The sequence below is a fragment of the Parasteatoda tepidariorum genome, chromosome 3 (assembly GCF_043381705.1).
Source record: "Parasteatoda tepidariorum isolate YZ-2023 chromosome 3, CAS_Ptep_4.0, whole genome shotgun sequence".
In the NCBI taxonomy this organism is placed as follows: domain Eukaryota; kingdom Metazoa; phylum Arthropoda; class Arachnida; order Araneae; family Theridiidae; genus Parasteatoda; species Parasteatoda tepidariorum.
Window position 1 is genome coordinate 81781667 of NC_092206.1, and position 26087 is coordinate 81807753.

Below are 26087 nucleotides of genomic sequence, written 5' to 3' on the forward strand. Positions count from 1 at the left end.
AAACTCCTGGGTAGTATCCTCTTTACCTAATTCAGATCTAACAATTCATACCAATTAATTTAAAGAAATATAGATAATAATTTTAAATAGGAGATATTTCCTATTGAAAAATTAAATTACATTTCTGGTTAAAAAAAAAAGGAAAAAAACATTTTCTGAAAAGAAAATGGATTTTGATAAGGTGTACCGTAATACCAGAATGACAGCAGCCTACCTATTTTTATACATAATGAAATTATTTAATCATAAGACTTGGAGGTTTAACATCAAGTTTAGTAAAAACTATTATACTTACAGGGGTCTGTCTAGGTTTTTCTGAGAGGTACCTATTTTGTGAAAATTTAGACATAATTTGTGAAAAATTAAAAATTATATTTAAAAACCCAACACAAAAATATGGCAAGAATATGGATTTACCATGTCTTAAGGAATACAAAAATAAAATTTTAAGAAAAAGTATTTTGTGAAACTACCGTTTTTCCTAAAATTAAATTTGTGAAACTACCGTTTTTACTAAAGTTGAATTTGTGAAGGTACCGCTAAACGGTAGTAAATTCGGTCTGGACAGACCCCTGAATTATAATATAAACTCCAAGAAATCTGGAACAAGTTTTAAGTGATAAAATAAAAATCTTATGTACAAATTTATAAAAACAACAAATACAATATTAAAAATGCTTTACAACTGCAAGTCAAACTTTATAATAAACTTTTCAAGAAGATTTTAATAAAAACAAACCATAAAAAATTTTACAAATTTAAATTAAGAAATTTTTACAGACATGATAACGAAACACATAAACTTCGCTACAAAACAATTATAATAATTTTAAAGTATAATACAAACAGCTGTAAATATTCTAATTTATTGAATGTAGAATTTAATGTCACAAGAGCCAGATTAAGCTATTACTGCAATGCATCAAACTAAAATAAAAACATATGACAATACATTAAAGATAATTATATCAAAAATATTAAAAAGTGCTAGAAATGTCTGATGACTAACCAACACTTAGGTCAAAAATCAAGAAAGGTCATTAGAGCACCTTTAAGGTCTGGGCACCTATAATAGGCTGAAAAGAAATTTATTTTCAGTTTATCTTAAACTTAAATTTATACAACACATTAATTGTTAATAAATTATATGTGTTTTAAAAATAAACTAAAAAAATAATTACATTCACACTATACTAACAATTGTGGAATATTTACTTACAATATCATCTGTATGGTCAGCATTTTGAAACAAATGTGCAACGTCCTTAATAATAACTTTTATAATTTCACTATTATGCTCAATAGCTAGTCGAACTTTATCAAGATGTGAGCGATAACCTTTTAATAAGTCTTGATGATGAGTTGACAGAGAACTTATATATTTTGTAGATCTATAAAGCCTTTTCATACTATGTATCCTAAGGTAAAAATAAATAATTAACTTAGTTAATCTAAACAAATAAATGTAGATAATATACAAGATGTCCCAGGATTATGAGGATAAACTTTAAGGGGACATCACAACAATTCAGATTTGCATAACAACCTATGGTCAGAAACTTGCTAAAAAATCAAAATATTCTTTTTCTTAATTTATTATTAAATATTTTTTTAAAAAAATTTATAATTGTAATATATTTGCACTTTCGTCCTTGTTTGTGTTGTAAAAAAATCCACACAGAAATTATAAAAAATTTTAAAATATTACATTATAGACTTATGAAAATGCTTCAATTCATTTCCCACTAAGTTACAAATGAAATTTGGATTATTAAAATTTATTAACACAACAATACATTTCAAACTTATGAAAATCAATAAAAAAATTTAAACAATCTTACATTAAAATGCTTTGAAAATTTTTAAATCTATGACTTCTTTTATATATATATATATACGTCATTGAACAGCCCACCCAATATTTGGGTTTACGACTACTGATGTTAAACTCCGTAGCCTCAAAATTTCGAACCAGAACACAAGGAAACTCCTGGGTAGTATCCTCAGAGGCATTAATTTGTAATGGGAACATGGAGGACTGTGAAACTCGACAGATTTAATGAGCATCAGTCACCATTTACTACGTGCGGAGTCTTCGGCCAGAACGCACGAACTCTTGGACATGGGCCCAGCACCCTACCGACCAGGCTATCCCGGCCTTAGTATGTCTTTCTTTTTAAAAAAATCTATTGATTTACTTTAAACCACAATTTAATTATGGTTTAAATCAAGCTTATTTAAATTACTGAGCCCCAACTTAAGGCCCAATTGACACTCTGCAAAAAAAAAGCGTCATGTTTTTTAATTAAATGATTTATTAAAAAAAATAGGTAAAGAATTTTTTTTTTCATTATATTTCAGGGGTCTGTCCATGCCAAACTTACTACCGTTTAGCGGTACCTTCACAAATTCAACTTCAGGAAAAACTGTAGTTTCACAAAATACTTTTTCTTAAAATTTTATTTTTGTATACCGTAAGAAACGTTAAATCCATATTTTTGTGTTGATTTTTTAATATAATTTCTAATCTTCAGAAATTATGTCTAAATTTTCACAAAATAGGTATCTCTCAGAAAAACCTAGACAGACCCCTGTATTCAAAACCTCACATTACCTTATTTTTTTTTCATTATATTCAAAATATTTTAAAATTTTTCTCATAATTAAGCTTATCACAACTGAAATAATTAATAACATAAGCCAATAAACATCAAGCACTAAGAAAATATGCACTAATAAAACAATTGAAAATTATGAATTCAATACGTTTATAAAAATGGATATTTTAAAAATCAAGTAGTGAATTTCCATTTAAAATAAGCTTTTTCATATAGTTTACAAATCATGAAAATTATATTTTTTTGTGTGTGTGTGTGTGCGTTTTAGAGATCCTGTGACGAATTTTAAGATCTTGTGATGAATTTTGACCCAAGACTCATAAGACCTGTGTTCAGCCATTAGGGTGACCTGGGGTAATTCCTGATCAAAAAATGCAAACATCTATTTTGTAAGAAAACTATTCAAGATAGAATTATAATATTTACTGGAAGTTTGAGGCTATATGAGATGAGTCCTAGGCTACTTTGTTTTGTTTGAAAATCTAATTAGAATTTAAAATACTTTAAATTTTTAGTTATCAGGAATTACCCCTTCTCTTGATCCTTTCTGGGGTAATTCTTGATCCTTTCTGAAGTAATTACTGATCACCAGTTTGAATCATAAAAGGGCTGTTTAAAAATAATTATACAGTGGTAATTAACAAATAAGACATCAAGATCAAACAAATAAACCAAAAATATATGTTTAAGCAGCTAATAAAATGATTTATTTAAAAAGCAAAAATAAAGGTGAACACTTTAAATTTTCCAAAAATCTTTGTATCGTGCCATACATTTTAGGCAAGCAGCCAACTCAATCTCATGTTCTGCTGGAATATAAGAAAGAGTTCCCACATGGGTTACTTTTGAAACTCAAAAATTATTCTAACAATGTACACACATAAAATTAAGATAGATGCAAGGTAAGACAAATCGGAACACATTTGTCTAGCATACGGTTAAAAACAAATTTTGTGATTAAATTGAGTTAAAATATATTTTATAGTCGTTCCACTTGATAAATATGAACTGTTACTTAAGAAAAGACAATTAACTATTTATTTGCTTATTTTCATACTATTTATGAAAAGAAATGACAATGATCAGGAATTACCCCAGTGATCAACAATTACCCCATCTGCAGGGGGCAACACTTGATATATAATGCTATAAACAATTATAATGTTTACAGTAGATGTGAAACAATTAAACAAGAGCTTACACTATTTTCATATCAAAGAAAAAGAAAGTAACTCAAAATATTTATTATTAAGAGAAGGAGGGAGATCTTTGAAAGAAAGATGCACATTTTGAAATCCATCTTTGAAATGGAAAATACAGAAAGCAGTTAAAAAGATACTTATTTTGTTAGATTAAACAAAAAAATATTATTAAATAAATGTAGTTATACCTTAGTAAAGTGTACAAGCATTCTTGTCCATGTCTCAAATTTAGAAAAAAATTATTTTTTAAAATAAAACTTAGGTGATCATCATTTACCCCAAAAACAGAGTGATCGTGAATTACCCTGGGTCACCCTATAATATTGAAATATGCCTTTTAGTAACCGAAGAAAAATACAAATGATTTGGCCTAATGTTATGTTCACAAAAATTTCCAAAATAATTCAGATTTTCAGCTTAGGTTTTCAAAAATTTTAAGTGACAGCTAAAAAATCCTTAGTCACCATAGCTCCTATGATTTTTAGATTACTATACATTAAATTTTTACATTACTATATAATACTAATTCCTCAATGCTAGCATAAATAAGTTTTATTTAAAACAATTTAATATATATATAAAAAAAATATTTATAGATTCTTATTATAAATATTGTTCTTTAAACATTATAAATATTTTTTGGTATTCCTACCTATTAAATGTATTTTATTGTACTTCATAAAAATATCAGTAAAAAACATAAGAAAAAAATTTTAAGAAACAAATAGTTTTGAATTATTTTTATTTCAAAGATGAATTTAGAACTTTCAATTCATCTTAGGTATCTCATTACTTGGATCTCAATACAAAAAAAATTTCTAGGTGTTTTTTAGTTAGTTGAAGGTGGTTTGTCTGAAATTATGCAAATTTAGAACTCTTAACTAAACTCATAATATACTGCTGTTTATAAGGTTTCGTGGAAATGAACTGCTGCAAGCTGTGAAGAAAATATAAACAGGTCCATTTTATCATTAAAACCAACCCTGAATATCAACTGCTTTCTAAATATTAACTTCAACAAAACTCTTAATTTTAAACTGTGATTTATCACTTTTACTAGGGAACAATTTTTACGTTCGGAAGCTGGTTCAAAACAATCAGAAAGGAAAGTAATATCTCTGAGCCATAGTACAGGAAAAAAACACTTATAAATTATGCATATTAGAATGTTATTTCATAATTAACTTCATAATTAAAATGTCTATTTTTATATGTTCTTCAATTTTTCAATTCCCAATCATACTAGTGAAGTTCTTTTTAAATGAACTTTAATAGAAAAATTAACTGAACTTTAATAGAAAAATTAACTATCAGTTTCTATATCTACTACTATACAGAGGTAAACAATAAAAAAAAAATCTATTTGCTAACTTATAGCTTCTAAATGCATTAACCACACGTTGAAAATGTTTACGTTCCAATTCATCATCATCATATTGTGATTCCTGTCTTTCAGAATCGTTTTGTTGGACGTCCATTATCTCATTTCCATCACAAGGCAAAGAATTGGTTATCATATTGACAGGAAAAGTTTTTCTACTGAGGTCCATTTGAATACATGACGTAATCTTCCAGATTATAATGTTTTGATTCCCACGCTTGTAGCTTTTTTAGTTCAACTAAGGAAATTGGAAGAGTTTCTTAATATCTTAAATTTTTTAGAGATTTCATGTGTTTTTAACTTAGATAAAAACTTTATTTCAAGAAAAATTCAAAATAATTGTTTTAACATTTTCAATGCCTAGTACTATTAGTTTTGGCAACACAAATTGGTTGCAATCAAAACAAAAAGGCTATAAATAGAAGTGAAATGAAGTTACATAAAACTCATGTATTACCTGCAAAAGCTACATGAAGGATGTGTGAGATGTTTATACCTTTTTTTAGCATGATGTTTTATATATCCTTCCGACCACCTTTATTACTTATTGTAAAAAGTAGTAATTATCATTAGGAATGACTCTAAATTTATTAAATTATTTGTTAAATAAACGTTAAAGTAAAATTTTTCCACACGATGGCAAACTCAAATCTTCTCCAAACTAATATTACTCCTCTTCAACAAATGATCTCATCATGCTCCGGTGCATTACTAACTTCAGTATTTGGTAAGTTATTCATAGCTTTAATAAGTATTATTTTAAGTTTTTATGATTGGAATCATTGATATAGTAACAAAGAGTAATAATGATTGAGCATGTGATCACTAATTTTATTGACATTTGATATTGTTAACAAATTGATTGCACGTGTAAATATTACTTAGAAAATGCTTTGTAATTGATTAACACGCACAAGTGGTATTTATTTTCTGACCCCTAATTTCTAGAAAGTGAACAAAGTAATGGTGGGGCTAAAAGTGCAGTGTTGATATAATTTTACTATTTGAGATACTTTCCATGCTCTTGAAATTGAAGAGGGGTTCGTATCATGTTCTGCTGCATAAATTGCAGAGTCTTTGTAATTTTCCGGCAGCACCCTGCGAAAAGCTAAAGAAAAATATCAGGGAAGGGACCGAAGTTTCCAAATTAAAAATTCATTTGGTGCCTTTATGATTATAATTGGTGGAATCATGATAGGGAAATATCTCCAAACTAAGTGAAGATAGTTGTGACAGGGTACATTTCTGCCTCTTAGTATAATTTCAAATAGAAGTCAACAAATTCAATTGCATAATAAATAGCTTCAAATAATACTTTAAAGAGAGGTTTACTCTTGGTTAGCAAGTTTATGAAATGTGAAATTTTTATTTTAATGTTATGTTGAAAACACAAATCTTCAGTGACATTGTATATTCATTTTATTTTAATCATATAAAATTTATATAACAAAGTTATTTGCGGGTAAGCATGTACAACATTTTTGAATGGGCCCGCTTGTGCAGCAGGGTTGTCTAAGTAAGGGCCGCATCAATTCTTTAGTCATGTTGACTTCATTGTTTTAGACATTAACTGTCTTTTATCATTCAACTGAGTAATAGATTTGCATGATAAAATTAAATTTGCAGTATTAAAACTCGTTCAAATCTTAAGATTCCTCATTTTATTAAGGTTTCATAAAATTATGGGGAAAGTTAAAGCATGAACCACTGAGAATACGATTAAAAAATCCTGCTGATTTACGATGGAATCTGCACATTTTGACCATGTTTATCAATGCGTAATTCAAAATTTCCAATTTTTAAAAAAAGAAGAAATAATTATGTTTTCTTGGTTTGTTCAGGTGTTGCCATGCGCCGCCTCACTTCAACATTGAATTTTTAAAAAAAGGTTATAAAAAATTGACGGAAAATGAATAGTGATTATTGATAAAGTATAATGTCTTTTTAGGACTAAATAATGAGGACAGGGTTCCCACGGTCCTTGAGAGTCCTTGAAAGTCCTTGAATTTTTTTTGCTAAATTTAGGTCCTTGAAAAACTTGATAGGTCCTTGAATTTGTCCAATACTGCCGGCGGCCCTTTTTATAAAACACCCGCTGATCTTTCTCGTTCTTTCTGTTTTGTTCCCGAGCTCTCTCACGTGGTTTTTANATATTTTCCCTTTTTCTATGTATTGACAGCAATGACAAACTAAATAAAAAGAGTTGAAAATTTAAGGAATCCATTGTACGGTTTGGAGAAAAAATAAAGAAGGGTCGAGGAAAGAAAGGGTGGATTCTTTTGACTATAAGGGCAACAGGGTGCTGCGCCCTGTTTACCCTGCCTAGAATGAGCTCTGGTTTATCAATGCGTAATTCAAAATTTCCAATTTTTAAAAAAAGAAGAAATAATTATGTTTTCTTGGTTTGTTCAGGTGTTGCCATGCGCTGCCTCACTTCAGCATTGAATTTTTAAAAAAGGGTTATAAAAAATTAACAGAAAATGAATAGTGATTATTAATAAAGTATGATGTCTTTTTAGGACTAAATAATGAGGAGAGTTTTATTAATGAGAGTTTCCACTAATTTCGATTTTTTTGTGATTTTTACCCTCTTTTTTTTCGATTTTAATCGAATCTCTATGTTTTTAAAAAATTTAATATTACAGAAACAAAATCTGTCATTTCTCTACATCACTGAAAAATCGTGTTGTGTTTTCTCACGCCTTGCGTGAAAAGTTTATAACCGCCAGGAACCCTGCACTCAGAGTGTGCAAAAATTTCACATTTTTGAAAAATTGGAGATTTGGGTGGAAGTAGTCACGCCTGAAACTGGTCATTAAGTGATTATTCAAAAGCTCAATTCATAATTCATAGATCGTTATAATTTCTAAAAGAACGATCAGCAATTCCATGTGGATTCACTGTGGTATTGTCGCTAATTAAGTTGATCGGAAAATGATTACTAGTTGAAATGCGTGTTTCGGAATTTATAGTATGTTTTAATGACACAAATTTAAGTATAGGGATTTTAAAAACCATGTGAAAATCCAACAAAAGCTGCAAAAATAGCACTCTCCATGCAGGTTTATTCGTTGTTGATTGAGAGTGTTGTTCATTATTGTCTATTTTTTATTGAATAAGGATGTTTTGATGTTTGTTTACCTTAAAGACCTATTTTCTTGACTTGTCAAAGTCCTGATGGTTTCGGATATGGGACTTTCCACTGTATTTTAAAAGTTAAATTTTGATTTTCGGTTTCGATACATATCTAAATTTAGTATATGTCACATTTTTAATATTTTCATGTATAGTTTAATAGTACACTGTAACCTCAGATTGGGATACCATCTTTTTTTGGCTCGCAACAGGAAGGATTATTTAAATTAATTTTATATTAGAAGTAAGATGCAGTAATTTAAGTTTCTTAATAACATCGCATTATGAAATTGATTTTACAGATCTGAAAGTCCATAACAATAACTGCTGAATAAGTAACCAACTTACAATAAAATCATTGTTGCTAGAGTATGACAACTCAATTTGATTGTTGTAATGCTATTGTACTTTTAAAGCACCAAGATTTTGAGAGATCCACAGCAATTACTGTTGAAAAACTGAAACGAGGAATGTAAGGTGAAATCATAAATATTGTTCCTCAGAAATTCCTATAAATTCATTGTTTAAAATTCACATGTACTTGTACAATATACAGTACAAGTATGTACTTTATGTATAATGAATATTGGGATTTTAAAAATAAAAATTGGAGATCCATAACAATTACTTTAAGATTAACGATGCAAATTTATGATGAGACTAAGCATGTCGATTAATGATTACTTGGATGTGTGATTCAAAATTTGTGCAGATGTAGAAACGTGTTATAATAACTACAGAAAAAGTTGCTATTTCACTGCGGGTATGTAGTAAAATAGTGCCTTTTTCTTTTCACTTCTCTATTAACTTAAGTTTGCTTAAATTTCTAAAATCCAGACTTCACAAACCTTGGAGATGTTAGAGTTTTCGGAGGTTATAATATTAAAATAATCATATAAATGTATATGAAATTATATAAATGATTAAAACTAATTGTTAGAAAATGTTGTTGGCAAGTTCTTATTTGCTATATTTGCCATTACATTTAACAACTCCTAATATAAGATCCATTTATTTATTTTTTTGGTCTGATATTTTTTAATAGAAGAAATTATATATTCTGCATATTTGAGCTATAAATTTTAGGTTTATTTTATTAAAAAAATTTTTACTTGCAGAAAAAAGTAGATAAAATTTCATATACAGTAGAGCGCCGATTATCCGAACGTCCAATTATCCGAACTATGTCTGAATTCGTTTGTTTTTATTTATTAATTTTTTTTAGAATACTTTTTTCTTTTTAACTTATCAACAATTTTTCCAAATTTCTGAACCAGTAGATCTTTTCGAATGAAAAGATGCCAGGTTATGTAGCAGAAGAAATAGAAAACAGGTGTCGAAGCACTGAAAATTTCAAATTTTGACCCAGGATTTAAAATTTTAAATGATGATAAAATTGTTGCTGAAATTTTGAATGAAAATCGGAACTCCGCAGACGAAGAAGAAGAAGCAGGTGATCAAGTTCAAGATAGTGGACATTCTCATATAGAAGCATGCAATTCATTAGATATTGCAATGAATTGGCTAGAAAGTCAAAAGGATGCTGATCCAGTTCAGTTGATTTATTTAAAAAGAATGAGATATATGGATGCTCAAAGAAAAAAAAGGATCTTTTTTGAAACAAATAATGGCTGGATTTCTTTTGCAATGGAAAATAGTAGTTGTTTTGCAGTGGTAAAATCAGTAATTGACAAAAAAAAAAATTATAAAGAGCTGAAATATGATTTAAAAAAATTCAAAATGAAAAAAAAAGTGTAGAAAAAAATTTTTTAAAAATTGAGAGAAAAAACTTCAGAGTTATTTTAGATAGTACTGCTAGTCCTAAACCTGGAAAAAGTGTGAAGGGAAGTTAGAGCATAAATAATAATCATTTAAACTAGATTTTAAACAACTTTCCAATTATCCGAACTTTTCATTATCCGAACCACGTTCGGTCCCGAGCAGTTCGGATAATCGGCGCTCTACTGTACATAAACATTACTATCATATAGCTAATAAACGGATNTCATAACAAACGCCTTTTAACATAAAATATATTTAATAACAAGAAGGATGATGATAATGGTACAGTGTCATGGAGGAAACTGAAATATTAAATACGGTGATATGATCTCAGATCTCGGGGTTTCAATCATAACAAACGCCTTTTAACATAAAATATATTTAATAACAAGAAGGATGATGATAATGGTACAGTGTCATGGAGGAAACTGAAATATTAAATACGGTGATATGATCTCAGATCTCGGGGTTTCAATCATAACAAACGCCTTTTAACATAAAATATATTTAATAACAAGAAGGATGATGATAATGGTACAGTGTCATGGAGGAAACTGAAATATTAAATACGGTGATATGATCTCAGATCTCGGGGTTTCAATCATAACAAACGCCTTTTAACATAAAATATATTTAATAACAAGAAGGATGATGATAATGGTACAGTGTCATGGAGGAAACTGAAATATTAAATACGGTGATATGATCTCAGATCTCGGGGTTTCAATCATAACAAACGCCTTTTAACATAAAATATATTTAATAACAAGAAGGATGATGATAATGGTACAGTGTCATGGAGGAAACTGAAATATTAAATACGGTGATATGATCTCAGATCTCGGGGTTTCAATCATAACAAACGCCTTTTAACATAAAATATATTTAATAACAAGAAGGATGATGATAATGGTACAGTGTCATGGAGGAAACTGAAATATTAAATACGGTGATATGATCTCAGATCTCGGGGTTTCAATCATAACAAACGCCTTTTAACATAAAATATATTTAATAACAAGAAGGATGATGATAATGGTACAGTGTCATGGAGGAAACTGAAATATTAAATACGGTGATATGATCTCAGATCTCGGGGTTTCAATCATAACAAACGCCTTTTAACATAAAATATATTTAATAACAAGAAGGATGATGATAATGGTACAGTGTCATGGAGGAAACTGAAATATTAAATACGGTGATATGATCTCAGATCTCGGGGTTTCAATCATAACAAACGCCTTTTAACATAAAATATATTTAATAACAAGAAGGATGATGATAATGGTACAGTGTCATGGAGGAAACTGAAATATTAAATACGGTGATATGATCTCAGATCTCGGGGTTTCAATCATAACAAACGCCTTTTAACATAAAATATATTTAATAACAAGAAGGATGATGATAATGGTACAGTGTCATGGAGGAAACTGAAATATTAAATACGGTGATATGATCTCAGATCTCGGGGTTTCAATCATAACAAACGCCTTTTAACATAAAATATATTTAATAACAAGAAGGATGATGATAATGGTACAGTGTCATGGAGGAAACTGATTAGAAACTAATGATTTTACATTACTGCGCTGAGCGCCATCTATTGAGTATTAGAAATAATAATTAATATGGAGAAATATTATTAACAAATACTGAAAACGGTGTAAAGAAATTTCAAGTTTAGAAATTTCGTTATATGCCGTGCAGCTAAGTATGTAACACCACGAATGCCTAAATCTTTATAGTACGTGGAGTACGTTATTAATTACTTCCATTGTTGGCAGCAATCGACCTTGATTTGATGGTGACGTACCATATGAGAGCTTTGTTGTAAATACGAAAAGCTTCTATCACTAAATCATATTTTTAATAGGAGAATCTCCGTATTTTTACTACTGCTACTTAAAAATTTTCTGTCTTTAGACTCTGTACCCCCCCCCCCCTTTTTTTTCCGTTCAAGTGCATGTGCTACTAAAACTATCATCAATTGTGTATCTGCGAATCCATGTCCGTATTGTATAAATCGCTCTCATTTGCGTTAGTATCCTTAAATTTAGAGGCATTTTAGTCCTTATTTTTATATTTTGGACTTCCAGTCCTTTTGAATTATAATGGCTTTGCTTTAATTTAAATCATTTTAAATGATAAACATTTTCTCTCATTTAAATTATTATTATTTAACTAATTTACTCATTATATTTTTTAATTTTGTCATGTGTGCATTGGAGTTTTTGTCAGAATTTATCTTAAAATGAACTTTTCTAATATGTGATGTGATGGAGGAAAAATTCATTATTTTTCCCTAATGTTTATATTTATTTTGGAAAATCTGTTTTTAATAAAAAGATTTTTTTTAAAAAAAAAAATAGAAAGGTTTTCTTTTTTAATTTAGTGTTAGAACGTTTCTGAAAATTAACATATTTGCCGTCAGCATGTCTTAATACGCTTGTGGCCCTTCACTCAAAAATTCACCCCTATTTTGATACTAATAAGACTTTAAACTTACAAGAAATAGAAAGAATTGTTTTAAAGAACAATTTGAAAAAAGATGTGTAGTTATAGAAAAGATTTAAACTTCTTTATAATTTTTTCAGTATTATTAATATTAAAAAGAACTATTTAACTTAATTCTTCCGAGTTTAAATTTTAAGCGTTAAAATTTAAAGTAGATAAAATAGTTCTTGAAAGTAAATAAAGAGTTCTTGAAATTTAAAAACAATTTAGGTTTTGGCATTTGACCTGTCAAATTTGCACCGTCGAATGATTTACTGACTAAGAGCCACCTGCTTTATTGCGTTTCTAATTCCCAGTTCCATTGGAGAATTTTATCATATTTCACATTCATCGTAATGTATCACATACCACATATTTTGATACACCCTGTATCTTTTAATGGATGAAATAATAAAATTGTGCCCGGCAGGTGTATCCTTATTGAATTTCCGTCCTCACATTATGGGGATCTTTTTCGTTAAGCATTTATATTTGTATCATTTTAATGCGTAATCTGTGTAGCACGATCAATTTTCTTTATAGAATCTGGTTAATTCCAGTTCCATCCGGTATTATTGAAGGTCTACCTTTGTTTGCATTTAAAAATTCTCGATTATACGTGTGAAGTCTAAGAGTGAAACCGAAACTGTTTTTCATTTTTCCTGGCACTTTGCCGAAAGGTAATACGATTAGTGCGAGTAGATTTTCTGTTAGAGAAACCTTTTTAATGCTCTTTTTAAACGATTTTTCTTTGTTTGAAGAGTTTTGTGTTACATATTCTTTTTACTCAAGTCGAATTTCATATGCAAATAATATATCTAGAGGTTATTCATTCTATTGTAATTCTCTCTTTATTAATTTTCTTAATATTTAATTTATTAATTTTTATTCTTAATATTAAAATTGTAAATAGTTGTCAATTATTTTTTGTAAAATTCTATTTTTTTTCTACAAAAAAGTTTCTAGGGTGGGGAAGCACTTTTTTTTTTCAAAAAAGGACACGTTTGTTTATAAGCCTCAGCGTTAAGTTTGCTGTCATTAAATGATCTTTTTGTGATAAGTATCATTCCAATAAGTGTGATAAATATTCGCCGTGTCAATGTCAATTTTTGTCCCTAATATTAAAATAATCTAAACCCTTTTTAATATTGTTCTGAACTTATAATTTTTGCACTCTATACTGTTTTAGATAGTTTGCAAAAAAAAAAAAAAATATCTAGGCATGCTTTATTGATGGCGTGTCCTTTTTTAGAGACTAAAGATAATATGAAAAACTTTCTGCAAGCAATTGATCCACTCTTCCAACTAATTTTATTTCGCCGTTCTAATTTTAATAGAATTTGTTCGAAGAAGTTTTTTTAAATTTAATTTTATAGTGATATTAGCATATTAAATATTTAAGTCGCTCTGAAACATTTCAATGCAAACATTTAATTAATATTTAACCGCTGCCCATTCCATTTTCAATGTTTAAAAGTCAAATAAACTTCGTTTTTTTTTTTTTTTTTTTTTTTTTTTTTTTTTTTTTTTTTTTTTTTTTNTTTTTTCCCTAATATAATATACATAGAGTAATATTAAAAAAAATTTCCGTGATAATGGCGGATTTTCTCAGAACGGCGCTCATGCTTATATATGCTTATCTGATTATTAAATGATATCATCGCAGTACCTTGTGTTGTTAAAGTGAAAATGAGAAAACGATTCAGAAACTTTTCTTATCGCTTTTTAAAAAAATTGGGTCTATAAGTTGGTTTGAGCTGAAAGATGTATTTCTTTCTTTAAAGCTATTTTTTCTTAATGAAATTTGTCACTATCAATTTTCTTTTCATTAGCTGATTTTAACATGTTTCTTTTTCTTGCCTATAATTTTAACAAATTTTTATATTCGGCAAGTGCATTTGCGTTTTGTTTAACATTCATTTGAAGATTAATTCAATTAAAATTAAGCTCGAACACAAATCTTTGCGTCCTTCATATGTCTTCTAAAACCTTATCTACGTCCCTATTTAATTTTCGTGTTACGTCAACATTGTTGGCAAAGAGATAAAACATGAAATCAGAATTCAACAAGATGCTTTCTTCATCTGCTCTTGAAATGATAGGGATCGTTTCCGCATTTTGTATATCTTTTATTTGACGTCATATCTAAGATTTGTTTTGTGTGTTTGAGCGTTTCGGAGGCTCATATGCGCGTCACTTATTATTCAATATCGTAATAATCCTCAGCTGTTCATATTGTTTTCGTATTAACAGTGAAATTAATAAACAGTTGTGTTTATTATTTTCGCGAAACTGGGTTAATTTGGGTGTTTCTAGCAAATAATTTATAACTTATCCTCGAAACATGTACTGTGTGAGATCGTCCATGAATGATGCAACTCTTGGGGGTGAAAAGTGTGACAATATTTGTTTTGATTTTTTTTTTTTTTAATTAAATCACAGATGAAAAATTTTATATTGTTTCTTTTCATATACCTTTAAAAAAACATATTATTATGCTTTTGTCGTAATTGCTATATTTTCGTACCAAGGGCAATATCGTTGCGCTGCAAGAAGTTTTTTTTAACTCCCACATTTGTTTTCTTTTCTCGCATTTAAAAAGTTGTTGTCATGATAGTTTCGTGCGCTCTTTAAATGTGTTTTTAGGTGTGCGAAATTCTCGTATATGAGAATTTTTAAGTATGCAATCTCCTCCCGGAAATGCGTCTCGGTGAAGAAAAAATAATGAAAACGGATTCCCTTGTTTTTTTCTCTCTCTTCACGTGGCTCTTTAAATTCCGATATTGATAAAACTACGTTATTACGACATGAGAATTTCGAATTTGAGTTATCACTTTTTAACGTGCTTGATTCGCGTGTCTAAGATTATTATGCAGGTGCCTAAGGTTTGTTTTATCTAGCTCAATTCTATCTCCTTTCGAAGTTAAAGAGTTTTTAGCAAGCTATAGCTATCAAAAATTGTTTGAAGAGCGAGGCTTGGTGGAGAAGTTTACTGACTTTCGAAATTCAAGAAAATGTTCTTGTGTATAAGGAAAATTATCCCTATACATAAACATTACCGCGATCCACTTTTCTCATCTCGTATAAGGAATCTCCATCTTACAAAAAGAAGGAAATCAGCTTATTTTTTTTATAACATTATTTTATTTTTAGTTATACACATAAAGTATTCCCCCCTTCAAACGTTCTTATAAATTTTGAATTTTCTGAATGTTGCGTGATAATGATCAGATCATCTAATCTTCAGATCATGCCAGATTATTGTTTATTTATTTTCTAAGTGTTAAGTGTGATAAAAGTTCGATTACCTCGAACTTTTAAATACTTAAATCGAAAGGTATCCTAGTTTTTCGTTTTATCTACGAATGTTTATCTACTGTTATTGCATATAATGGAAATATTGTACTCCATTAACAAATTAGAAAGTGCAAAATTTTAAAACAATATTTTAGCCTGAATACTTCATAACAGCGTAAACGGAAGGGGAAACAGTCACTTATTTTCAAAACTAATATAATAAATAAGATTAAAAAATTTAATAATAAAATAAGTAAATTTTAAAAAACTGCTTAATTGCTAGAAATTAACTTCTAGGTTTTTTTTTTTTTTCTTATACTGGTTATCTTTTTTAATTCTTTTGCATAAGTTTTACAACTTTTTTAGCTTCAATATTGAAAAATGTAAAAAAAAATATTTGAAACATTTTTTGTAAAAGATTAGAACTTTCTAATCATGGCATAATCATCTATATTATACTACTCTAAAATCTGGCTTTAAGCTACATTAAATTTTGAGGGAGTAAGCTCTTTCATGAGAAATAATAGTTTTGATGAATTATACAAGAATAGTATTTTAAAACATTGATGAGTCCGTTTCGCGTGCTTTTGACGTAGATACATGTGGTTTTATCGTCAGCCTATTTTCAGTTGTATATTTAAAAAATTAATTCTGACAATTCCTTCTTCCAGTCTGTCTGAAGGCCTTTATGCAAAAAAATTATTTTTAAATGTGTTTCAATCAAACTGAATATATTTTGTTTTCATTTGACAGTTACTCCATTGGATGTTGTAAAAACTCGTCTTCAAGCTCAACAAAAAACAAGCAAGAGATGTTTCCTGTATTGCAATGGCTTTGTAGAAGAATTCTGCTGTGGTGTTCATGCTGTTGGCCCATCATCATATTGGCAACGATCTGGTCAACTAACTGGAACTTTGGTGTGTAGTTTTTGCTTTCTTTGTTATCTAATTACATTAGAAATGCACATCCAATTTTGAACAAAAGTCATCTAGAGCTATATAAAATTATATTAACTCCTTGTAGTAGCTTCTCTGTGTGATTTTTATTTCCTTTGAAAAGAAAATTTTTTTAATAGTGGCAAATCTACATTTTCATAAAGTGAAAGTGAATCTTTGTTATTAACTGCTTTGTTGTGGTATAATTCATGCAAACTAATTCTTAGAAAGAAAAAAAAAACTCTTATAATTGTTAAGAAAACGCAATGTGCTGTTTATTTACGCTTTTTTCTTTTCTTTTTTAATTTAGTCTTGTTTTTTTATGGTATGGTATTAAATAAATGCATTTAAAGTTACATATAAAGTAATTTTTTTAAACTATTTTAGTTTAATGTCATAATCATTCTCTAGGTTTTTTTTTTTTTCTCATTTGTCTATTTATTTCAAATATCAAATTATGCATTATTTTTCTGCTAGTTTAATATGCTCCAGATAGTTTTTTTTTTTTTTTTTTTTTTTTTTTTTTTTTTTAATTATTTATTATCATGGATATTTTTTTTTATGAAAATAGATATGCATTTCTAAAATTGTGCTTGTGTCTAATTGAAATTTTCTTTAGAAAATGTGACTTTGAAATTAATATTCTTTCAAATTAATATCACATGTCAATTAATGTTCACAGGATGCCTTTGCTAAAATAACTAGAACTGAGGGCGTAAGATCCTTATGGAGTGGACTCCCACCAACACTGTAAGTAGTGATTTTTATAATAGCATATATTGTATAATTTTCTTCAGTGTCTGTTTCCTTCATTGTCTGTTTGTACTCTATGATGCATTTATATAAACATTTTCTTCTAATTTCATTTTTAACTGCAATTGATGCATTTTTCCCAATAATTCATTGATTGATGTTTTTCTTTTATAGTGTAATGGCTGTGCCTGGTACTGTTGCTTATTATACAATGTATGATCAAATTCTTTACTCTATGAAGGCTCAATGTCAATGGTCTAAACAGCCTTTGTGGTTACCGGCTGTTGCTGGTGGATTTGCCAGAGGTAATGTTTCTTTCTCCTCTTTAATTCTGTTTTATGCATTGCCATTATTAAGGTGTGCTGCTTTTCCTGGGTGTAAGCAAAGCCCAAGTAGTGCTTTAAAATTTATTACTTTTTCTAAAGCTTTATTTTTAACTGCTTTTCATTTATTGAGTGTTTGGTGCCTGTGTTTTTCAGATTTTATACTTTTTTTTTTCCTATTGTCTAATAGAAAGTTGTTTGACTTGTTTATGAAACACTCAGGAGTCATATCCCCAGGCACCTAAAGAATCACTACTATTAATCAAAATTTTAGTATATTTTAAACTGATTTTAGTTCGAAATATTAGTTTTAGTTTTAAAATTTAGAATTAGATGATTTTTTTAAATTTTTCTATCATCATAGCCCATTCCTTATAACATTGGTTGCTTGTTTAAATTTATTTTTCATATAACTGTTTTCACTAAAAATAGAATATTCAAAAGTTTTTGTGCAAATTAAGTGCCCATGAAAGATGTTTCAGAGTAGCATAGATATGCTTATTGAGTGGATAACTCAATATTTTTTTTCTTTTTTGTTAATAATGATTGTTTTTGTGTTTAATACAATTTATTCCTTGACATATTGATTCCAAAAAATTTTATTAACTTAGTTTTGACTAATTTCATTGTCTTTGGCATTGGTGGTTTAACCCTTTAACACAGAATTTTATTGAACATATTTTTCGTACTTTTTTCCTTATTTTGTATTAATTTAGGTCAAAATGAGTGAAAAATATTATATTTTTGTATTTCAATAATTCAACAATTTTTTTTAGTAACTATTAAACTGCATTTTATAATTAAGAAATATCAAGGAATCTTTTTAAAATAATAATAAGACGCATCGAATAGAACATAATTATAGAAAAAGACACATAATAATAGAAAAAGAAAATAATAAGACACATCGGTGCCTCATCTGCGTCAAAAGGTTATGTGTATAGTTTAAATGTATTTGTTTAACTGCATGGCCTACTATTATCTGTATCATACTTGTATTTTACTTATTATTATTGTAATTAGGTGTTAATTGTTAAATTAAACAATTTTAATGGTCAAAAATTATTGTGTGGTTGGTTAAGGACTTGTTAAAATCTCTTATTTTTATTTATTAAAGGCTATTTCATTACCTCATTTTATGTGTCTCATTTTTTCTAGTTTTTGCGGCAACTTTAGTCAGTCCTATAGAGTTGGTTAGAACTAAGATGCAGTCACAGAAAATTAGTTATAATGGTAATGTGCCAAAATAAATGTAAAATATACTTCTTTTTTCAATGTTAATGGCTTTGGTTGATTGTGTTATTTTTCTTATCTAGAAATTAGTGTAGCTATCAGGAATCAAATTTCTAATCAAGGGCTCCGTTCCATGTGGCAAGGTCTCGGACCAACAGTATTGAGAGATGTTCCATTTTCTTGTAAGTGTTCTCACTTTCTTTTCTTCCTGGAGTCAAGAAGTATTTTTGTTGAACTAAGAAGTTCTTTTTTTAGGTATATATTGGTTTCACTATGAACTCTTAAAAGAACATTTCAACCAACGAGACCCCACATTTTGGTTTAGTTTTACAGCTGGTGCAATTTCAGGAAGTGTAAGTTCATTTAAACAGATTTTATTTGTTTTTCTACTGCATTGTTAAATTATTTTGTGGATTTTTTGTTTGTTTGTTCGAATTCTCAGTTAATTTAGTATTTCTATGATCTTTATTAATTACATTTTAAATGCTCCTGTTATTATTAATAGCAATATAATTTTATGCTATTACTAATAAGTTTTTTTAAAATAAAAATGTGTTCAAAAAGCAATTTTTGTAAATTTGCCTCTTTTTTTTTATTAATATCTAAAATAATGCTGGATTGTTTAAAATACGGCATATTTATATTCATGTTCTATTGCAAGCTAAGGGATATCATGCAACAAAAATATTAAGTTGTTAGTTTGGTGTTTAATATAGTCCTGTTTATATGTTGTATCTATTTTTCAAAAAGGTTAAACTTAAAATTAAACTAAACATTAACTAGTAGATTCAACCACATCAATGAGAGGGAAGGACAGCTTTCTTCTATTGCTATGCAAAATTGAGACAATGATTTGTCTTCTTTTGGAAGTTATCAGTTAACATATGTAAGAATGTGTTATCGTGTTATACATGTACACTATGCAGTTTTTTAGTAATTAAAAAAAAACTTAAGATTGTTAACAAAAGGATTATTAACAATTGATTCATAACGAGAATGATTAACAGATTCATTACTAGATTTGTACTTAACAAAAATATGTTTAAAGATACCAGTGCAAATTTTAAATTAATCAATTTAATATTCTTAAATGCAGCCTTATAAATTATTTTTCAATCTACATAGTTTGTGTTTTCAATTTTTTATTGACTAATAATGCAACTGTAAAAATTTGGGAATTTGTAAATCAGTATGATTCCTGGTATAATTTTGTTAACATGATTAGTAATGATCATAACTGGTATTTTTTTAGTCATGTGGTTTATGTGCACATTTGTAACACTTCTCCCGCTCTAATTTAATTTAGATTTTAAAATCTGCCTTAAAATCAAAGAATTCATATTATATAGTTGATTACTCTTCTGCGTAATATATTTCTTTTTTATGTTTTGTCTAATAGCATAACTGCACAAAATTTTCCTGGACTGATATTGTTTCATTTATTATCTCTCTCTTTAGAAATCATTGTATTTAATGACAGGCTTACTTTTTCCTTATATCCTGTCCATTTCTTATAATATTTGCTCTGATTAAAAAATTTATTAAAAATTGCATTCCCAAAATCATTAAGGGATTTTTTTTTTTAATTAGAATAATTTTTTAAGTGATAAAATTACAGTGGAGGATGGATTGTCAAAAATTAATAGACCATTCCAGATATCTAGTTTTTTCTGTTTTTAAGATCACAAAAGACCCGAACAATTAATCATCAACAATACTGACTTTTTATTTCTATCAGGGTTGGGTTTTTGACATGACAAGGGTATAGTACTGGTTTAAACCGTCAAAAACTGAAGTTTGCCAAGAAAATATATAAACTTCAAAACTACCAACAGTTGCCATGCATTATATTGAAATTTAATTATACTATAGGTAATCAGCAGGTTTTAAAATATTTTTTAATTAAAATTAAGGTAAAATAACAGATTTAAAATCTCAGAAATTTATATTCAAATGCATGTGAAGAAAAATTTTGCACAAAAATTGTTTAAATATTTATATTTTGAAGAGAAATTAAAANTTAGAGATTTCATTCTTGACTTAATAAATTTCAGAGCTTTATTTTATGGCTTGCAATTATTTATGATATGTGTGGATGAATTGTAATAATCTTCTGTTATGTAATAAACTACCGTGTGATCTGTTTTTATCCTAGCAAAATCATATATTACCCCTAAAATTTACCTAAAATTTTTTGAAAAAGTTCCTAAAATTGCCCTAAAATTTTAAAAAACTTTGCTGCTACCCCTGTAAATATTAACTAGTTGATCCACCCACATTAAGGAGTGGGAAGAACAGCTTTCCTCTATTGCGATTGTTAATGAAGACAATAGCTTGCCTTCTTTTGGAAGTTATCAGTTAGCGTATGTAAGAATGTGATATCGTATTTTTAGTAATAAAAAAAAACTAAAGATTGTTAACAAAAAGAATTATTAACAATTCATTCATAACGAGAATTATTAACAGATTCATTACTAGATTTATACTTAACAAAAATATGTTTAAAGATACCAGTGCAAATTTCAAATTAATCAATTTAATATTCTTAAATGCGGTCTTTTCGATTATTTTTCAATATAGTTTGTGTTTTCAATTTTTTATTGACTAATAATGCAACTGTAAAAATTTGGGAATTTGTAAATCAGTATGATTCTTGGTATAGTTTTGTTAGCATGATTAGTAATGATCATAATTGGCATTTTTTAGTCATGTGGTTTATGTGCACATTTGTTACACTTCTCCCGCCCTAATTTAGATTTTAAAATCTGCCTTAAATTCTGCATAAGATATTTCTTTTTTATGTTTTGTCTAATAGCTTAACTGCACAAAATTTTCCTGGGCTGATATTGTTTCATTTATTTATGTGATCCTCTCTCTCTCTCTTTAGAAATCATAGCATTTAATGACAAGCTTACGTTTTCCTTATATCCTGTCCATTTCTTATAATATTTGCTCTGATTAAAGAATTTAATTTATTAAAAATTGCATTCCCAAAATCATTAAAGGATTTTTTTTTTTAATTAGAATAATTTTTTAAAGTGATAAAATTACAGTAGAGGATGGATTGTCAAAAATTAATAGACCATTCCAGATATCTAGTTTTTTCTGTTTTTAAGATCACTAAAGACCCGAACAATTAATCATCAAAAATACTGACTTTTTATTTCTGACATAATCTCATACTTCCAAGCAAAAAAATTCAAGTCATGAAACAAATTTCCTAAAGTTAATGATAGTGAAAAAAAAAGTATGTAATCTAAAAATGATGAATAAATCTAATGGCAATAACACGTGCATCAAAAATAACAAAATATCTAAGAGGGCATGGGATTTTGAACTATGATCCACTGTACCTATTTTATAATTATTTCAGCTCTATAAAAGAGCAATAAATAAGTACTTAAGTATTCTTTAATAGGATTAAATCTTTTCGCAATTTTTGTAAAAGCAAATCTTTCTCAACAATGCATCTCGAGTCGGAAATTAAACTACTTAATGAATTTTACGATCTGGACTAAATATGCAAATGTTCATCGTTCGATTCTACAGTACTGTTCACCTGTGAGTCTACAATCAAAACAGAAAGCATTTTCAGGTGTGTTTTGCCTGGTAGTTTTAACGATAAAATCAATTTTGAAAATTTTCTGATTTGGTGAGAACTATGGATTGAGACATTTTCCATTATATCTTATTTGGGCATAGGGCTTACCTTCATAAACTTCCACCTCAGCCTGTTCATAATTTACAATTTCACCTCATTCCATGATTTTTCTAGTTTTCATTATTATTTATTTATTTTTAGATTGCTGCTTTAATGACTGTTCCATTTGATGTGATCAAAACGCATCGTCAAATTGAACTTGGAGAAGCTAGTACACATTCCAGTAAGTTAATGTCTCCTGGTGATTTTTTTTATTTACATGTTCTTGTGTAATATTATTTTTAATTTGCCAATTTTTAGAGTAAAGTAAATAAGAGTTCTTATTTAAAAATATGAGTTAGTAATTCTCAATGTAATTTTTTTCGAAAACAAAACTCCTTAATTTGTGCTACTGAAATTATTGATTTGAGATAACTTTTAAAGGTAGCTAGCTTTTAATATACATGGGTTAGTTTTTTCCAGTTTTTGATGGGTTGAACAAGACAAACAGTTCCTTTTAAGCAAAAGTTCTGCTTTTTGAATTCTCCCCCCAAAAAATACATTTTTCTACTTATGTAAATTATGGTTCAAAATTATAATTGTACAATTTTAAATCATGCATTGTGATTCATAATCATGTGTTTTAAAAATCTCCTATTAAGATTCAAATACCCAGGATTTTTTTTATAAATGTGTTACATCAATTCATCAATATTTTTTTATGAAAACGTTGATTAAATTTTATGGATACATGCTTCCTACGTACATTATTTTCTTGTCCAAATTTCAGATGTTTTTTTCAATGGCAGTGAGGAAAATCTAAGAGGATGAATAAAAATTTAAAGTAAAATTGGTTTTAAACGTGGATCCTCGAAATTCAAAATTTTATATTTTATTGTACTACCCAGAACTATTTATTCTATGTAATGAACCTTATTCTTCGCTAATATTTTTTTAGAAGTTTTGAACTTAACTTTAAAATTAAACCCTAGGTTCAAACTTTTTAACCTAAGTAGCTTAGTTTGGAGAATGTCATTATTTTTTTTAATCCTCAACATTATATATGTGTGATCTATTTTCAAAGACTTTTATAAAAATAAAAAAAATTTGAAACACAAATTCAACAATTAATATTTTAATTGTTATAGTATATATTATTCATACGAAATTTTATGATTTCTTTTTACTTATGGGTAAAACTTATTTATTTTTAGGATCTCATTCAACTTCTACTTATAATTTAATGAAGACTTTGTACCAATCTAATGGCTATAAATCTCTCTTTGCTGGTAAGTATCTTTGGAATTGTTTCAACTCCTTAATATTTCACTTCACATTTTGTATTTTTTTCTTTGAAGCCTTTCATTTGACTTGATTGTTTTGTTCTAGGTATTGTTCCCCGTCTAACTAAAGTTGCTCCTGGGTGTGCTATCATGATCAGCAGTTATGAATATGGCAAACAATTTTTTCACAACTACAATGCTACCAAATCAACTAATCTGTCTTTCAGTTGTCTCGAAAAACTTTAAGTGCAATTTTGAATCACGCCTTTGCAAATAGTGCTTCCATAATCACATATCTTGATTATAAAACTTATTCTATTGGTAATAATTTGCATTTTTCTCATGTCAGACTGAGACATATTTTATTCAGCCAGAATATTGTCTCTTGCATTATATTCTATAAACTAGTTGCTGTTACATGGATTATAAAAAGTTTAAACCATAGATCTTTAAAATTCTTTGCAGTTTATGAAGCCCATTTTTGAATTTGTGTTCCGATAGTCATTTCTGTTTTATGAATTGTAAATATGTAAGATCTGACTCTTTATATAGTAAAGAAATTTTTATATTATTTTTATTGGTCTGATTTCTTTTAATAGTAATATTATATAAGGCTAATGCTTGGTTCTTATGTTTATTATTACACTATTTCAATCTTTTACCATTCATTCTTTTGAGGGTGTAAATAAGTTTGCATTTGGGCACTACTATACTTAAAGGAAAGATAAAATAATCTATTATAGTACTATAATTAAATGCCGTTATTTTATTTTCATTCTTATATATCATTTCCTATGTTCGAAATTAACTTTTTGAATTAAAAAAATATATATATGAAATATTTTATACGAAATTAAATAGTCAAAGTGACACATATTCAATTATAACTGCAATTCATTCTGGACAAATGCCATTCAGTTGTAGCTGCAGTATGAAAATCTGATCATAATTTATCTTCTAAAATATAATGTAACATGTGAGTTTTATTAAAAATTCATTTCAACACTTGCCTTACTTAATAAATTCGTAAAATAGAATAAAGCTGAATGCTTTCCTGCATACAAAAAAAAAGCTGTTTTCTCCATATACTGAAAGGTAGAAGTATGTAGTAATTTTGCCTACAGACAAAATACTTAGGTACTTATAAAATATGCCAGAATACGCAAATGTGTTAAATGGTGATTCTTTCTGAAAGTCATTTATCATTATATTTACGTGCAAATTTTCTACGGTACTGAATCAGAGAACTAGTATTAATATAATTGTAAGTTAGATACGATATGACCACTAAATACTCTACATTATAAAACTGTTTTTCTTGTCATAAATCTCTTAATTTCTCCCTTAACTCATGGCTGATTGTGCTCCGGAAAAAATCTGGAATTTTCGCAAACAGTGATCTGAAAATTTCCGGAGATCGAAGGTCCAGACATTTCAAAAAATCATTGATCACAGAAGTTTCCGGAAATCAAATTTTCAAAGGTGGAATTTAAAAACACAGTTTATTTTATTTGCTTGTAAGGGAGAGCCAGAGAGATACTTTATAAGCTCATATTCATGATTAATTTTCATTTTTTATGAGTAAATAGTTGTTATAATCATAAACTCAAGAAAGAAAGACATATTTGTAAATTTTAATTACTTCTCCAGGTATGTGTAAATGGCATAAGTATGTGTAAAATTTTAAATATTTTTAAGTGAACTAAGAAATATTAAGAAAAGCGAAGAAAAAAACCTTGTTTAAACTTTTTTCAATTAAACTGTTCTTCTTTTTTTTTAACTATGAATTTTCCAGAATTTTGACTTGCGCTCACAATCACCCCTGTTAACTTGAAGATACAACTCAACTTGTACCAGAATAAAAGGATTCATTCATTATCTAATAGGAAAAATAATTCTTAGCATTATTAGATGGTAGTTATAGAATGACTATTTTACTATAAATTCTTTACTCCATTGTGTATTAAATGCAATATTTTAATCGATAACTACCATATCAGGGTTGC

The 26087-nt window shown here is 28.0% G+C and overlaps 2 protein-coding genes across 3 annotated transcripts in view; one reads left to right on the forward strand and one right to left on the reverse strand.

Moving 5' to 3' along the window:
- Positions 1-5388, reverse strand: part of LOC107449829 (carnosine N-methyltransferase) — a 16233-nt gene extending 10845 nt beyond the window's left edge. For both annotated transcript variants that reach the window (XM_043041992.2, XM_016065488.4), the window contains exons 1-2: positions 5192-5388; positions 1220-1418 (exon numbers count right to left, since the gene is read on the reverse strand). In XM_043041992.2, the coding sequence (XP_042897926.1) occupies positions 1220-1418; positions 5192-5370 (378 nt within the window). In that variant the 5' untranslated portion in view covers positions 5371-5388. The remainder of the gene's footprint in view (positions 1-1219; positions 1419-5191) is intronic.
- A 212-nt stretch (positions 5389-5600) lies between these two features.
- Positions 5601-24652, forward strand: LOC107449830 (mitochondrial glutathione transporter SLC25A40; the record flags this gene model as incomplete). Its single annotated transcript, XM_016065489.4, is given in 10 exon segments — positions 5601-5928; positions 16668-16831; positions 17532-17599; positions 17777-17907; positions 19084-19158; positions 19242-19340; positions 19414-19511; positions 22961-23042; positions 24013-24087; positions 24188-24652. Coding segments are annotated over 10 exon segments (1023 nt in total). The 3' UTR covers positions 24328-24652.
- Positions 24653-26087: the final 1435 nt, after the last annotated feature.